Source organism: Lissotriton vulgaris, chromosome 2_1 (genome assembly GCF_964263255.1).
Source record: "Lissotriton vulgaris chromosome 2_1, aLisVul1.2, whole genome shotgun sequence".
Lineage (NCBI taxonomy): Eukaryota > Metazoa > Chordata > Amphibia > Caudata > Salamandridae > Lissotriton > Lissotriton vulgaris.
Window position 1 is genome coordinate 131,556,480 of NC_141687.1, and position 12,451 is coordinate 131,568,930.

General features: G+C 41.5%; 1 protein-coding gene across 1 annotated transcript in view; it reads right to left on the minus strand.

Moving 5' to 3' along the window:
• GALNT17 (polypeptide N-acetylgalactosaminyltransferase 17) overlaps positions 1–12,451 on the minus strand; it is a 1,810,367-nt gene that overhangs the window by 206,836 nt on the left and 1,591,080 nt on the right. Inside the window, exon 7 of the mRNA XM_086954581.1 lies at positions 6,484–6,669. Within this exon, the coding sequence (XP_086810707.1) occupies positions 6,484–6,669 (186 nt within the window). The remainder of the gene's footprint in view (positions 1–6,483; positions 6,670–12,451) is intronic.

The window sequence follows — 12,451 nt, forward strand, 5'->3', positions numbered from 1 at the left end:
TTTTGACCTTGAATGAGCGAGGGATGTGACGTAATTGAAATATATGTGAATTTGATGGGATATTAACCCAATGTATAGTAGTAATTAAATGTACCCTGCTATGAATTGTTAGGATATTTGTTCCTCCAAATCATTCTTTTATATGCAATAATAGAAATGTCAGCGCTCTAGTTGTTGATTAGAGCACTGCAGAATTATGGCCTCATTTTAGCTTTCCAGAGCAATAATCATAGTTCTATGACAAAAAGAACCCTGTTATTTTATACATTTTTTAAGTAAATACTTTACGTTTTATAGCTTTGCTTTCATTAAGACGGCTTCAGGTGTGCCACACGTTCATCATAAATACAGACACACTCATTTATACTTTCCTTTTGCAGAAAACATACGGAGAATAGGAGGAAACAATGCAGTTTGGATTTGCAGTTATTCCTCATATTATCAGTCATGCAGTTGCACTAAATGCGTGTTTTTTTACTCCAAAAGTTGAGGTATTTTGGAGTAGAAAGTGGGGATAATGTGCAGAGAAATTACGAATGCCCTACATACAGTTTTTGCTCACATTATCCTCTTACCACATATTTATTGAAGAAGCAAAGACTTCTTCAAAGGTCAGAGAGTGCAATAGGCGAAAAATACTTCTAGTACACACCCTGACCTATGTTGCTTGCCAGGAGTGCCACAGAATACAATGAGGAAACCACACTGCGGCAGCTCTGATGGTAGCCCCACCACCCTTTATAACGCATGTGCACATAGGCAAACTTCTACTCGCGCGAGTTACAGTGATTATCCGCCAATCTAACGCGCCAATGTTCTGAGGAGAAACCTGAAAGAAAACTTTGGGGCATATTACCAACAACTAGCGATAATTATCGCTATGTTGGTTTAGCAGCGATATTTTTATCGCCGAGCTGCGGCGATTTTTATCGCTTAGGAACCTTGCTATTATCAAGGTATATCTCCTAAGCGATAAAAATCGGCCGCAATGCATGAATATCGCTGAGAAGTAAGCGATATTCATGCATTACCGAGCTAATGCTCTTAGCCATGTTATCCACCTACCATTGGATAACATGGCTAAGAACTGCTAAGGGGCAGGTGTTAGCGTTTGGAGATATTCGCGCTTAGCACGAATATCTCCAAAAGTTGGTAATAGGAGATAGCGATGTTAGCGACTGTTTCCAGTCGCTAACATCTTGGCATGCCCACTTTGCATGTCATTAGTGATAAATATCATTGACATGCAAAGCGGGGCCCAAGATGGTCGCTATCTCCTAACCTAGCTGTCGACAGCTAGGTAATAGGGAGATAATCTTATCTCCGCTTTCTTGGCTTTTAAAGTCAAAAAAGCGGAGATAAACCCCCTTAATAATATGCCCCTTTATCTTTTACTTTAGATGTGCTTTTTTGTTAAATATGATAGAAAGCCATGGTGCACTCATGCAGAATCATTATCTCCACATGAGTGCACAAAGGGTGGAAAAAAGACCCCATGTGTGACACATAAGTATAAAAGAGAGTGAGAAAGTTAGAAGTCTAGTTGTTCATTAGAAGACTGTGGAATACTGGGTAGTTAACTGAAAAACTACTGTTAGTGTTAAAAGAACATATTTCAGTCAGCATGTCAAAAAGATTTACTGACATAGATGAGGAAGAAATTTAAGAATAAAGAAAATGAGTCCTCATTTTAGGTTTCTAATGCATTAACCACAATTTCTATGACAAAATGAACCTCATCATTTTGTTCAGTTCTAAAGGAAATGCTTTTAGTTTTGCAGCTTTGATTCCCAATGTGCGTCACACTTCAGCCACAAAAGAGAATGCCAGCACTCTAGTTGCTCTTTGGAACTCTGTTTGAAGCTGCTGTAGAATCCTGAGGAATCAACTGACAAGATGCTGCTGTTGGAAGTACAATTGTACTCAACATGTCAGACTATATTCTCACATCGCTGAGAAAGATAGTGTGAATTTATTGAAAATGTGCTCTCAATTTGGATATCGTAGCACTTTTCATAACCTCTAAGATAGAAAACAGTTTTCTATAAAACATGGTTCACCAAATCCCAGCATAGGGTAAGGATTTTACACATGATAAAATCTCATGAGAACTAACCATAATTCCTAAAATGAGTATAACACCACCAGCAATTGATTTATATTGTGACTATAATCTCCTGACAACCTTGATTTTTTTATTTTTTTTAAATTTGATCTTTATTGGCATTTAGTTTCAATGGTAAGGCATATTATTGTACCACAAGTCACCGTACTATGATTATCCATATTCCAAACACAATTTAGTGCCGATTAACAGGATTCCCATGTGAAGATATTCTCGTACATTATATTATCAGAGAGACATACATCTCAAAATATTGTGGTGTATAACAATTTCAATGCCATAAAGGTGTATAAACATAAACAGTAACCCTCCCCGCATGTCGTCCTGTCCCTTGTAGCAACCTAGCTCCTAGCGGTAGTCGAAGCCTCGATGTAATCCGTGCCAATTACTGATGTACTTACCTTTCCATGCCTGGGCTAATTATGCTCACGCCTACTATGAGTCACGTCCCTTGCTCAGCTGGTAGGGAGGTCTGATCCTGGTCCCCTTAGAGGTTGATTATCATGGTATTCCACACCAACCTATCCTCTTCTGCCTTGTCATCATGCCTCACAAATTTCGTTCCGATTAGCTCGGCAATTGCTCACTCCTTTATATCTCTTAGCCAGTCAGTGTGTATCAGTGGTTGGGGTTGCATCCATCGTATAACTACTCGTCGCTTAGCCAATACTAATCCCAGATTTACAAATTTCCTACTCAGTGCTTTATTTTGGGGCCTGGGTAGTAGGCCCAGGAGTACCTGCCTGATTTCCTGTGGGATAGTCCAAACCGCAGCTTCCTCTAGGCATGTCAGGACAGCGTCCCAGTAAGGCTGGAGTATGGGGCATTGCCAGATCATATGTACAAAGTTGGCTCCTCTGGTAGCTCACCTGGGGAAAGCGTCCGTGCAGTGTGGGTATATCGTATGGAGCTTGCACGGGGTCAGATAAACCTGATGAATGACATTGTAATGAAGAAGTTTAAACCTTGCATTAGCGTTTACCTTGTGAACCCCTTCATGTTTTTCCCCCATTCAGAGGGGAGTGCAGTGTTATGTCTCATTTGTGTTGCATACCCAAGGGTTCTTGCGGACGGCATTTTGTAGCGCTCGTAGAGGTGAGATATGAGGCGTCGCCCCTGTGCCATGTACAACATTGTTACTAGAATGTTAGTGGTGGGGGTTCGGAGGGAAAATTCGGACACAGCCCCCGGGCCACTGTCAAAATGTTTGCATATTGCAGGAATTGCCCCATTCCCAATCCAAACCCAATATGAGCATCTTCCTGAGTTATAAATTGCCCCTCCCTATAAAGGTCTCCCAGAACTAAACAACCCCCTACTTCCACCGTCTAACCAACAAAGAGTCAGCGACTGCGGCAAAGGTTCAGATTTCCTGCAGGGGCATGTCCGGCGCGTATGGAGCGTGCCAGACTACCCGTCGAACTGGCATTTCCCATAGGGTAGCAACATGGCATATTATGTATGGGTAGCTGTTGGACTTGGCCCTTTTGGCAAGTTCACCCCGTTTCTGTAACCTGGTAGTGGTATTTTTAGGCCTCTGCGCATTTTAGCACTGTGGCCCAGTGTAAAGTGCGTGCGCTCTCTGTGTATGTGTGGTGAGACTGGCCAGCCCTCCCATAGAAATGCATGGGGGAGATGTGTGTCCCTGGTAGTTCCTGATATGAGTGGAGTGCAGGGGCAAGTTAAGTATGTGCGAACTCGTGAGAATAAATGCTGCGCGATGGTGTGCGCAGATTTATTGTGACTAGTGGAGAAGTGCCACTTTTAGAAGTTGGCATTCCTGTGTGCAGTGTGGCTGCCTGCCTGATGTGAATTGCATGTCTTGCTTGTGATTGACAGGGGCTGGCTGGTGTGGTTGGCTCCAGGAGCAAAGATGGGCCTGCCCGGTGGTGAATAGGTAGATCTGCATGTAGATGGGAGGGAGGAGTTGCACCTGGGATCTGAATAGGGCAGTGCCTTCCCTCCACAATGCTGGCTCCACCCCCTGCGGTGTGTCTGATGTCTCTGGCCTGTCCTGTGAAAGGGAGAGAGGAGCTGAGCAAACAAAGAGCTCAGGAGCTCCCCTGAACCAGTTGCATATGGTTCTCCCATGCCCTACACTGTTAGCACAAATACTGTATAAAAGAAGGGGCTGTGGCCCCATGTAAATTTTCAGTTCTTGGAGTGTGCTGTTCCTGCTGGGGGCATGCTGCTGCGGCCCAGGGGGGGCTGCTATGAGGGATTGCCTCCCTGGGCCCTGCTTTGCCCCTTGATGCTTCCAGGACTTATCCTTTCTTTTGCTACAGGACCTTTAGTGCTTGGTATTCTAGCGCCCTGGGAGCGCTTTGTTTTCATTGCAGCCAGGCGTTGTAGTTGTTCGAGGAAGGAGCGCAAAGGTTCCTCAGCATGGGGCTTTATGGGTGGGAGGGAATCCCTGGCGTAGGGATTCCCCCACATTCTGCCGACTTCGCAGCGGGTGCCCACCCCGCGTCATGGCCGCATCTGAGGTAGACTCTTAGACTCGGTGCTGAACCTGCCTATTTTGCCTCTAATTTGGGTGCCCACCCTGCTGGTATCGCTGTTTGAACTAAGAGGGAGCCTACCCCTCATTGTGACAGAGAATGCTGCCGCAGCCCAGCCGCGGCTGCCCGGAAGTCAGGCAAGTCTGCTTGTGACTTGGGTGGGGCTGCGGCAGGACCGGCAGCGAGAGAGCAACCAACATGGCGGCGTCGGGTCCAGCATGGCTCCTGTGTGCTGATGAGAGCCCTGCCGGTGCGCAGTAAAGTCCCGGGTTCCATGAGGGGCCCTGGTGAAGAGGCAGCGCGGGAGAAGAGTCCGGAGCAGGATTCCCAGCGGGGCTCCTGTAACGAAGACGGAGCCCGGCATGCTGCCCCGGTGAAGCCCCGGTGAAACCCCGGTGAGTAGTGCCGAGGAGGGGGGCAGCCTTGCGGGAAGTCTGGAATCCCCATGGGGGGGAGCTCCCTGTGCCCAGTATGGTGCCTTGTGAGGCACAGCGCCGGACTCCCCTGTTTCTGAGCGGGCCCATCTTTGCGAGTCGCTGCAACGTGATGGGCATATTTAATTAAAAGGCCACAGTGGGGGTCGCAAGGCACAGTGGTGCCAGTTCTTTATGTTTAGATATCAAGTTAAGAGGATGATTCAATTAAGGCGAACAGAGGCCAGAATCAAAAATCAAAGAATTTAACAACAGTTTTACCTCTGATACCATAAATCACACAAAGTTTTTTTAAAGAGAGATGTCCCTTTTATTGACTCTGTGATTGTGCTTCTTGTTTCTTTTACTTTGGCCAAGATTTCTCAACTCTTAGGTAACCCTACATCTAATACATAATGATCTCACAGTGTTTCATGTCATAGTGATGCACAACATATATACAAAACATAGACTTTACTGAATCGGAAGAACAGTTATTGACAAATTTGTACACAATCAAAATACATAACAGAAAAAAATCAAATAGTCAAAGACAAAATATGTTCACCCAGGATTCTTTTGAGTTCTACTATTTTTCTGCATAAACCTTACATTTTTTTTTATAAATTGTGTAATTTTCATGATATAGAAACAATGTACTTGCGTCCTGTAATGGCTTCCACAACATTTTGTTGATATTGTGGACAGTCAATTATGATTGGCCAGTCCCCTTTCAGTTCGCCAATCAGAGCATATTCGAACAGAACCAGTACCTAACTTTTTAGCCCCTTCATGACCTTCTGCGCACCAATTTCTAAAAAACAGCGAACACATTTAAACAAAATCACTGTAAGAATGCAGTCTGAGTACAGTGCTGAACGTTTTGCCAAATTTACTCTAATGCTATTCTGACTTTTTTTGTAGCTGTGACAGAATTTCGCTTGAAGAGTTGCATAGTAATTCAATGTTTTTTGAACCCTACGTTTTCTTGACCATCACTTGATGAGTCAGCCTGAAACTTATTAAATTGGTACTGGGGTTGATGAATTTAAAAAAATGTTTTGTGTGGATTTGTAAAGCAGTGCCTAAGTTATTAGCAAAACAGATATTATTCTACCTATAGAAACTCTGACCTAGCGATAATTACAACATGCTAGAATATACTGGATTAATCTCCTCCACAATACTATGCCTGTAGTTTGAATATTGGAGGAAATTCAGCTGAAAGATTCCACACTATAAATTTCAAGTTAAATTCACAAATTGAAGAGTTTTTCATTTCCTCCAAGCTGTAAATAAGACCCTAAACTATTAAGCGGAATATTGTCCTGGGTAGAATTAAGCAGTAATCTTTGCAGTTTTAAATTGTGTTAAGTCTGGAAATAGTGAGTACATAAAAAACTGAGGTATTACAGGAGATGCTTTCACATAACATATTACTTACTTCTAGTGGTAGGTTCCAGGCAATGTAAACATGAGATTTGTAATCATCCATCCAGACTTCAGCTACCCTTAAAGCATTCCTCTTGGTGTAGAAGCCAATATTATTGTTGTAAGGTTTTTTCTTACGTTCAATGTGAGCAACTCTTGAGCATGGCAGGACTTCCATGCTTCCACCACATAGCCATACCTGGAAGAAGAAAGAAAATTCAACACGTAAGCAATCATAGTTTTATATTTATTTAAAGAATCTGTTCAAACCAGGTCAATAATGAGTGTGCTTGAAACATAAATACATAGAGTAGTCCATAATCTACCATGTGGAGCACTAAAGACCAACATTTAGAGTTTGACACAGTAGGATCATTGCAAAGCTGACTTTGATATGCTCAATTTAGGGTTTGTGAAGTATTGTGTTTAGACTGCTGGAGACTCCACTGGGACTGCTGGTGTACATCTCAGTCCCGGTAGGCTGTCCACCAAGGGGCATCAAGGTCAAAAAAATGGTTGCCCCTCCACATTGAGGGCAGGATGACCGTCACTCCTTCTGTCTTCTTGTGTCTGCCATGGAAGGCATGCCAGACAGTTGCCAGGAAAATGTAGAATGGCCCTCTAGCACAGGGTGTGTCTTGGCCTTGTGTTTTTATATTAATCTAAAAAAATGCTTACAATACAAAAAGGTTGCCATGCAGGTGCTTCAAGCATAGTGCCCACTCTGCAAACCTTCAGTGCAGGAGCGGGAGCCTTGCCGCCGTTGCCTGTCTTTAGTTCACAGTGATCGCCACCTTGTTTTGGCATGATACATGGTGCATCAATCTCTAAACTGGACTGTCTACCAAGCCCAAAATGGTATCAAAGCAACAGATCATAGTAAAGAAAATGTGATCTTGCTGTATTTCATTTTGAGGCGATGCAAGAAGTGCATCTTTTTTGTGTAGTCGCCCTATTTTCTCTGTCTGTATTGGCATATTTAACACTGAGCACCGGGGACAGCAAGACATATCCCTGGGCATTTGCTCTGCCACTGAAAATCTGCCCCAGTCCTTAACAATACTTGGCATACCTAATTGTTTGGTAAAGCCACAGTAATGTAATGCAAATTGCACCAATGGTATAATGCTTAGAGGTCGCATGCGCATTGCTGTGTACCATTTCACCATATGCCAAAGTAAACTGTTTTGACAAGTGACAAAATTCAAAGTGTTATCTGAAATATAACCCGCAACAGCCTTTTCCCATTGTAAGGTCCAGAGATTAGTAATAAAAGTCATATTTTCCATAGCCCAAGCCCAATTTCCCAAGTCAAAAAAATATTTGAACACTATGGGCCCGATTCACAGAACTAACCTAAGACAAAATCCTAAACTTACTACTTTTGGTATTCACAGAAGTTAGGATTTTGTCTTAAGTTTGTCTTAAGACAGACCTAAGACAAAATCCTAACTTAAGTCTGTCTTAAGTCTGTCTTAAGTCTGTCTTAAGACAAACTTAAGACAAAATCCTAACTTCTGTGAATACCAAAAGTAGTAAGTTTAGGATGTTGTCTTAAGTTAGTTCTGTGAATCGGGCCCTATGATGCTATTTATCATTGTAATAATTATCAAAAATCTCAATACATTGGTGAATGTGGATTTTTGGTAAATATGCAGAATATGGTTTATGAAAAAACTGTTCATTTTAGTCATATCTAGATAGTCACCAACTTCTAATCTCTGCTGAAAAGATGTGAAGTGTCTGCGAAGGAAAAACAAAGGATCTCAAAGCAAATCTCCCTTTTGCAAAGCTCTTCAGGAAGTCATGGAGATGTTCACTACAGGACGTTTACCTATTGCTGTTAGGAAAGAGAGGTGAGGTGAAAGGGAAAGGCACAGATGGTTATATTACACCAAATGGGGAGGGAGAGGACATCAGGTAAACATCACAGGACCTCCATAGCTAAACACTGTGTAACAATGGGAGTGAGGACCTGCATCCAGTGGAGGCTATTATGGTAACCTTATCCCAACATGAATAGGTGGCACTGCCAGGACGGACTTAAGTGCCTGTTAGAGGGAGCACCTGATAAAGAGGCACACAATAGATATAGGGTACCAATGTTAAAATGACATCAAGGGTAAACCAAATAATTGTATTATTGCTACCCTGGATAAGATTAAAAAGAACTAGGAGGATGTGCAGTGAGTACTAAGACTCTAGCATCCCTTTTTTTGCCAACATGTTTCAGCCTATGCACTACATCTTAGGGTCAAAGGCCTTCTTCAGGGGTAAGTGTAAATTCTGCCTAAAGTTAGGACAAATAGTTAAGATTATTGATATACTTACACCTCTAAGGGTAGTGATCTCAAAACTGGGATACCCTAGTTATCGGGTTTGAACTCCTCATGCTCAGGAGGAGGGGTATCCTCTGTAGTAAATCCTTTTTCCAAGGTTTGTGCTTCATTTCTAGCACAGGTTTCGTACCCTTCGAGTATATAATAATATTCTCAGACTAGCTTTATAGCTTTTCCCACTTTGTATGTGTGCAGTGCAGCACGCTTGCAAAGTTTGAAAAGGTTGTAGAAAAAACCTTTTCTCCTACATTGCACCTCTCCGAAGAAGCAATATTTTCTGGCTCAAAACGCCCTGTTTACTCTTAGTATCAGCAAGGGAGTTGCCTAAAAAAAAAATAACCTCCACTTTTGACCAAATTTCTAAGTGGTGCGAAGCAAGTAAGCCGGGCCCTTCCTTTAGTAGTTTATGTCACCCTTACATCCACTCATCTATCCTTCCATTCTGCTGTGCTTACACCCCTCTATAATCTTTTTATCTTACCAGCCTTCCTCAATCCTTTCATTAATCAAAATATACACTGAGATTCCATCCATCTGTTCCCCATAGAATCCCTCCTTTCACCTTTCCATTTTTTCATCCATCTGTCCGTCCATCCAATTATCACATTCTTCCCACATTAATCTGTCCATACTTCCAATCTTCTAGCTATTCATCCTTTCACTCTACATCCGCTCAACAATCAGTCCTTGCATTCATCCTTCCTTTTTTCTTTCACCTACCATTCCTTTCACGTTACATTTCACCTTGCCTTCCTTCCAACTTTCCCCTTTGTAGATTCGACAACAATTCTTTCTTTTCAGGCAATATTTATTCTCACTTGCCTTTCGCTCTCCTACTACTTCCTGCTCTTTCTGTTTACTGCTATTTCTGCAGGTTGTTTCCTTGTTTCCATCATTTTATTTTGCTTTACTGAACTGGGCTTACATATAAATACTTGACCCGACCTCTCAATCATGTCCTGCTATTCTATAAGATCGTGTTTCGTCTTTTAGTGGTTTCCTCTACTTAATCTGCCAAAGTGGGCGCTTCACAAAGCCACTTGTTAGGGCTCTTTATCAAAGCACATGGATGGTAGCATGGAAAGGCCCATGTAGTATCCATAGCCCGTCTCCTTGATGCAAAGTAATGCCCCGGTTACTTACCGGTAATCTTCATTACTCCGAGTATAGTCTTCCTCGCCACATGAGTTCCCTCCCACCCTCCCTGTCTGGCTTTCGGCTTCATTTTTTGGAGGGTTCTGTCGTGGAGCTGAAGCTCACTATGTTAGTCATGTGGCGAGGAAGACTAACGAGGAGGTAATGTACGGTAGCGTAAAACTCTATTTGCATTACATTTAGACCAGTTTCCGTCTAAAAATAAAATGAAAGTAGTTTAACAAGATTTTGAGCTAGCTTGCTTATTTCTATTGGCTTTGACATCTGGCAAGAACCTTGATAAATCTGCCTCTTTTTCAAAATAGATCTTGTAATCCTTTCCATGTATACCCTGGGTTCTCGTTTGCGTGTGGCAAAACTTTGATATATCTGGCCGTTTTTTCTATTCTATATAGATCTTGTAATCCTTTTCATAAATATTCTAGGTTCCTGTTGACATATGAGTTGCCAAAACTGCAACTACTCTTTGGAACTATCTATTCACTCCTTATTTTAATGTCATACTTTAACCTACACAGAGACAGTTTTTTTATTTCAGACAGTATATAATCTCTAAATTTCTTAAAGTTACATTTGTATCTCATACTGTGATGCTTTTCTGTATTTAGACATTGTTAAACAATTCCTTTAATTCTGAACATTCCCTGGTTATCTGGCTATGGTTATGTTAATAGGAACTGCTCTCTCTAGATATATTTATTATTTGCACTGGTTACTCTTAAAATCTTTACAGTCAATACAGGTTTTTTTTATTGTAATGCATTTTCAGTTCACTAAACCCCGGTGGAGTGGAGCTAATAATAAACTATAGAAAGCAACAAACAAAAACCTTTTTTTCACTACATACAAATCAGCTTTAATATTTTCTTTACAATTATGTCCTTTTAAACATAGAAAAGGGCAATTCCATGATGGTGTCCTCAGCCATTTATATTGAAATCATCATTTATTCATGTATTTCATATGAGTATTCAAAGCATGTGTAACTCATTGTTACTGTAGTTGGATGATCGATTAAAAAAGGGTTTTATAATTTATTTATATCAACCTTCACCAACCATTCAAAATGCATGTGGCTTTAAAACATATCTTCTGGCCTGTTTATTGTAATTCTCTTATGCGACTCAGGATTTTCATTTTGACTACATTTCTTGTACTAAACTATCATTATTATTTTAGATTTTATGTTGATAATGCATTTTCTTATTTGATATGCTTTCATACATCCTCGTGTATGCTTCTACTGCTCCCATTTATTTATCTATTGGGATGTTTTTCTGAATGTATCCTATTGGCTACCTCTGAGGTCTTTATAAATGAAAACAAAATTGGCTATGCAGGGGAGACTGGAGACTAACCAGTGAGCATTGTTCGAAATGATTGCTTGTGAAGTCTCCTCTTCTATATACTTAATTGGAGCTCTGCCTGAAAAGATCAGTTTCAATATTGTTCTGAATCTGAAGTGGTTGGGTTCAGATCAAAGGTGGGGTTAAGGTGCATTTAAAAGTCTAGGTCATTGAGGCCACAGAGTCCTGCCTCCATGTTTCTTCCTATTGAATGACTGTAGGCGGATGGGTGTAGGTTCAGCAGAGGACTCTGACAGGACTATAGTAAGGTGCCCATTTCTGGGGATGTGTGTTTCATTTGCTTCAGGATGCTTTGTACTGAACCAAATTCTATTGTCTACAGGGAACCAATTGATTGAATACATGACATGTTTGATGTTGTACCACAGTGCAAACAAGGCTGCAAAATGGGAGTTTAGCAGTAAATTGCGGGATTTGTTGGAGTTTTGAAATGCCCTGCATAGTGTTTTCAAGAAACTATTTAGATATGAGAATTTAGCATGTGTTTGTGAAAGTAGAAGGAGATAGAAAACATCTGCAATATGGAAACATCAAGACCGAGTCACATCAGGAACACTGTGACAGATCACACCTCATATCCATTAATCTCAAATATATTTTTTGGACACATTTTGTTGCCGACTTTGATTCGCAATATCTTGATTCACCAACAGTTATGTAAGCAGATGTCAATTGTGTGTGGTGTAGGTGAGGCGGTAAGTTGCAAGTAGAATAGTGGCAAATGAAAATGATGTGAACACTCACAAACTTATGACTTCGTGAGTATTCTACCGTTTTATAAATGCCTTTCCCAAATGTATTGCACCTTTCGGATTACTCAGGCATAAGTGCTACAATAGCAGTGGGAAGGGGCATTCACCACTCCCAATGGCAGGTATAGTGACTCAGTGGACTAGAACATCCACTTCAGAGGCCTGTGTTCAACCTCATGGTCACAGGTTCAAATCCCAGTGAGTCCACTCAGCCCTTCATCCATTTGAGGTCAATACTATGAGTACTGATGGGTAACAATTAACATCTGTTATTCCACGCCATACCCTTCTGGGTGAACGTGTGCTTTACAAATACATATGTTGTGTAATGGGTGTAAATGAAGGGTGGTCTTGACATAGAAGAATAT